The sequence below is a fragment of the Varroa jacobsoni genome, unplaced genomic scaffold, assembly GCF_002532875.2.
Source record: "Varroa jacobsoni isolate VJ856 unplaced genomic scaffold, vjacob_1.0 scaffold_566, whole genome shotgun sequence".
In the NCBI taxonomy this organism is placed as follows: domain Eukaryota; kingdom Metazoa; phylum Arthropoda; class Arachnida; order Mesostigmata; family Varroidae; genus Varroa; species Varroa jacobsoni.
Genome location: NW_019213468.1, coordinates 141,939 through 146,928, shown reverse-complemented (window position 1 = coordinate 146,928; position 4,990 = coordinate 141,939). Strand labels below are relative to the sequence as shown.

The window sequence follows — 4,990 nt, the reverse complement described above, 5'->3', positions numbered from 1 at the left end:
CGTGATCGGAAGAAAGCATCTGTTTGCTTATATCTACCGTATTTTTATAGTATCTATTGAAGTATAGCATGGTTATTCTTTTTGCGTGAATAGTTGACCGCGGCCACTGTTACCTGTGCTTGGCTTTGTTGCCGTTGTTGTCGACATTTGGCACGTCGATTCTTGAACCAAACCTGCACCCGGCTCTCGGGTAAGTTAATTTTTACCGCAACTTCCTCCCGCATGAAGATATCGGGATAGCGAGTCTTCGAAAAGAGAGTCTCGAGGACATCCAACTGAGCTCGCGTAAACGTCGTTCTTTCGCGGCGCTGCTTACGCGGCGCCGGACCTCCCCCTGAAAGCGCGCATATGCATAACACGATAGTATATTATTGCAGTTCTCGATTAATAACACTCTACGTTATTCTGCAATGAAAGATGCTCTAATGCTAATGAAATACACAAAAAATACGTATTTCCAAGCATAACACTGGAAGGGATCTAAAATTTACAATTAAATTGGTCCTCATGACTCTGAAGTGATGTGTGAGAGATGTGATGTTCCTACGACAGTAACTTATACGGCCATAATACTTTTTTAAATAATGTGTATAATAAAAATGGCACAACCTGTGCTCTCCTAGAAAAATACTGGCCGCAATTAGACTGGATAATGTTTATTCAAAGACACTACGAGAAACGAGTTTACCGCTGAAATTTGGAAAGGCACTGAATTTTCTCGTGCGTGACATATAGATATTTAAGCCTTTGTCTGATTCTACGCAACGCTGGAAAGTTTCGAAATTATTAAGCACCGCTAGTACTAATTTGACCGCAAGTTTATGATCAGAAATATTTTCGAAAAAAAATTGATTTCGTTAGTAATGGGCGTACGTTTAAACAGTCAGTCACTACCAAAGCGTTACGTGTTCATCTCGATGGTGTATTGGCAGTGCCCTAATTCTTAGTCTAATATACTGCGTTTCTATGGCGTTTAAGTGAGAATTACTGTTTTTTCTCGACAAACTTACAAATGCTACATAAGAAGACCATACGCAAAGCATAAGACTGCATTGCTTTCGCAAAAATCGTATTGTGATCAGCAGCCGAAATACAGCTCACCATAACTCATAATTGATATATATATACAGTCTCATTCGACCCAGCCGGCAGTCGTGGCAGTGAAGTACCGAGCGATTCGTTAACGACTTCAGGATGCACCGAATCGTAAGGACGTCAGCGGCAGAGTATTTTTGGTTTGTGACATGTTCACACGCGGTTTAAGAATCGTGAAGTTCCAAGCCGTTCGCTAAGTGGCTGCCTATTGTATTCAATTGTTGCTCATCACTGAGTAGCACCCGTCGATTGACATCTTAAACCAAGCCCATTATGCCGATGAACTAATGTCCATATCAACAAGAGTCTTTCGAAATTCGTTGCTTCCTACGCCTATTCAAATACTGAGTCCCTAAGGTCTGCATTCTCTCCCGTTCGCTTCAAGTGCGTGTCTATGTGCACACGAATGACATATTAAACCCGTCACGATTGACACAAACACGGGCCGCAAGTGCTCCCGTCGAGTAGACGAAGTGAACTTCGGGCGTGCAGTGGATTTTGGCGCTGCTTTTGAATATTGTCGAGCCTGCTATTGAGAGAAGCATTACGGTGAGGCTTTTGTGACCCTTTGGTTGTTTTTGTGCTTGTCGAACCAACGCTATGGCGGATTGTATAGAGGACTGAGCGTCCATGAGGAAACGAGGGATCCTCAAAGACAAGTCGTAGTAAGTATGTTTGTTATAAGCTATACTTTTTGTTCAATTATGTGTTGTAGATTCTTCGGCCATCGGCCAACGGTGAAGGACATTACCGAGCGAGCATTGCTCCGGACTCTAGTGGACTTCGGATTGGAGAGGGTAGAAGGTTAGACGACGGCCACCATGACCGTCGATAACGCTGGAACTAAACTAGACCTCAATCTTGATACGGTCATGTATTCAGACGAAGTTCGAGGTTTCAACTACGCCCGTGTGGAAATCGAGCTTACAGAGAGGCCGTTAGCGGCTTAGCATATGACCCAGCCGTAGGCCATCGCCGAGCCTCGACGCAGCGCTCATAAACAGCTGGTTGGCGCCATAGGAGCAATAGCCAAAACAGCGAAGCATAGGAGATGCGGATCCCTTCATCTTGTTGTGCTTTGCGATGAACATCAACATGGTTAGGTATATGTTGTTGGAACATTAGTTGAATAATTTCTGTGATAATAGTAGTACAATATAGGCAGACTGGCCAAAACAGGCAAACAACCTCGACATGGGTGTGCTTCACGGCACAACTCGAGCCTCCAGCTGTAACCGACTGGTGCATGTCGTGGCGAAACACAGCTTTGAAAGCTGCTTTCCTGCTAGATCTCATTCGTAATACTCACTCGGCTAAAGACCAACGGACTTGCAGTGGATCCGCTGCCGTCACAACGACTGCTACCGAAGCGAGTGTTACTACTGAAGCCAGAAGCCATTGGCGCTTCGTGAGACCCATCGGACCAGCATCGCCACTGCTGCTGCTGACGGAAGGCCTCAACTCAAGCTAATCCGGATTTACCAGATCAAACAGCTGATCCCTGTCTGTGTATGCGAATACGAGTCCTTCTCTGTCCCTGTATGTGTGTTGAGGTAGTCGATTCAGCTAGTTAAGCCTGCATACTCCTGCAGCAGGACAAGCGAGGCTGTCTGGTGTATCGATGTTTCGTACACAGACAAAGTAATGGCGACCTCTGAGGTGCAAGCCTTAACGAGTCTCCAGGGCTCTCTACGGTAATATAGTAGATATCTAGCTAGGGTGACTGATGATGGCAAATCTAAAACGAAAGAAAGAACGCTACTAGTCGATATGATAGTGATTAGAATTAAAGGTGGGTGATGATTAGCTGATCTAGAGGTTTGCGGCATTATTGATTCTGCTGCCATTTCCAAAAATGTCAATAGAACTACGATCTTTTTCTTTCTCGAAAAGCCAACCATTGTTAAGTAGTAGCACTACGGCAATATAGGGTCTCTTCGTTAGACAAACTGTGAGATGGGGTGTCCGAATTTACAGAGGGAACACTCGAAAAGTTTGAAACTTAACAAACGAAAGGTAAGCATGCCGAAGCTAACACAATGAGTCTCAGCCATATTCAAGACATTTAGGTATCATGGCGTACGTTACAACTCAAATCACTCTCTCATTCAATTTAATTTTCATTCGATATTAACTTCATAGGAAAATTTTTCCACACTCATATTCATTTCCGGAGTTTTTTCGGAATATCTGTGACCTATAGGTTATTCTGTCTACGTTTTTCCTTTCGGTGCGGGCCTGTTCAACTGACGAGAGTGTCTGCTTCCGTACAACGACATATTCTCAATAACCTTTGAAAGCACTGTATACAGAGATCGGACAATAAACTCTTTTCGTAAGAATAACCTGAAAGGTATATAAAGTAATATTATTAATATTATACACAGAATATATAATATTAATAAATTAGGCATACGGGTTTAATGTTATAATCATAAAGCGTATAGGCCTTGACGGTGTTAAAAAAGTCTCAACTATCCAGACATTTTTCCAGTGAATTCAAATTTCGAATCAAAGAATAATATATCCGTTAAACGTACAGGACGTACAATTGACTCTCGGTTTCCTAAAAAAACATCTTTCACTGCCATTTTAATCGCACCTTGATACGATGGTAAGATTCCAGTTCGGACGCTTAAGTAAATAAAATCGTGTAAGTATGCATATGTCAACGATCTCCGCACGGCTGAAATAACGTTACGGGGTAACAGTTGGGCTGTTAACGAATAGATTCGGGCGATGAAACAGGTTGGGGAAACAATACAATGGGCCTGGGCCCAAGTTATACATGGCTGAATTAGCGGTATCGTATGAAGTAGCCTTTGGTGTAAACTTGTCGTACGAGCCGTATACTAAAACGGAATAGGTAAATGAACCTTCCCGGGTGTCTATAAAGCGAGTAAAAGAGTGTGCTGATGCTGTGCATATATGGCACGGCCTATTACCGGATACGTCGAATGACGGTGTTTGCCCACTTAGGTAACCATTTCGTGAAATTATTTTGGAAAATGAAAGGAACCCATTGCAGAAGACGCGGTCGTCTGTTACATTTGTTAGTGCCTGCATTTGTACGTGAACCCTTCATTCATAAAAGATGGAACTGCACACTTATTAGAAAGTTTGCATCCAACATATTCGTCGACTGGCGTAAACAAAACTCGCGTATAAAAAATGCAATCAACGTTTCCCTTGTACATAGGGTTGATTTTATTTTAACTCAAAATAGAGGAAATTATTTTGATGTGGCCTTCTTCTCACGTAGGCCATCGTAAGCAAGAGGCTCGTTGCTTTCAACAGCGGCGTTAGCTCTACAGTAGGGCTAAAAACGTCCTAGGGAAAATGTTGTATCGGTACTACTGTGACGGTAGTATTGTTGTCTGCTAGTTGTCTGCTAGATGATGAAATAATCGTAGCCTATATGACCTAAACGTTAGCAAAAAAACGCCACTCTGTAGTTCCATTTGCGCATGATCGAAAGCAGCTTCTGCCAATGTTCGACTGTCGACCAATGCCCAGCATCAGAAACGCGATTGCAAAGTGTGTTGACACTGTCCGACCAATCCCTCGCCATCTATTAGCCTCTACAAAATGGTACCATTGGACGACCTTAATAACGCACGTGCGAACTGTTCTAGGAGAGGGCAACTCCACTCTGGTGGGGCTCAGACGACACAATGTGTTCCATCGTTTTCAATTTTGGCACGACACGCACACACTTAACGAGCGATAGCAGAAGAACAAGGCGAGACGTTCTGAAACAGATCTGTGCTCGTGGCATACAAGGGACATAACAAGGACGATGACTGGCCAAAAAATACGCAAACACGTTCTACCATGTACGAATGTGAGCACGATTCCTGGCCGGCGTATTGCAAAAGATGTGTGTGTGTGTGTG

The 4,990-nt window shown here is 43.3% G+C and overlaps 1 protein-coding gene across 2 annotated transcripts in view; it reads right to left on the bottom strand.

Annotated features, from left to right (window-relative positions):
* The window catches only part of LOC111261540 (uncharacterized), a 50,300-nt gene that overhangs the window by 6,873 nt on the left and 38,437 nt on the right, over positions 1-4,990 (bottom strand). For both annotated transcript variants that reach the window (XM_022835122.2, XM_022835125.2), the window contains one exon: positions 114-334. In XM_022835122.2, coding sequence (XP_022690857.1) covers positions 114-334 — 221 coding nt within the window. The remainder of the gene's footprint in view (positions 1-113; positions 335-4,990) is intronic.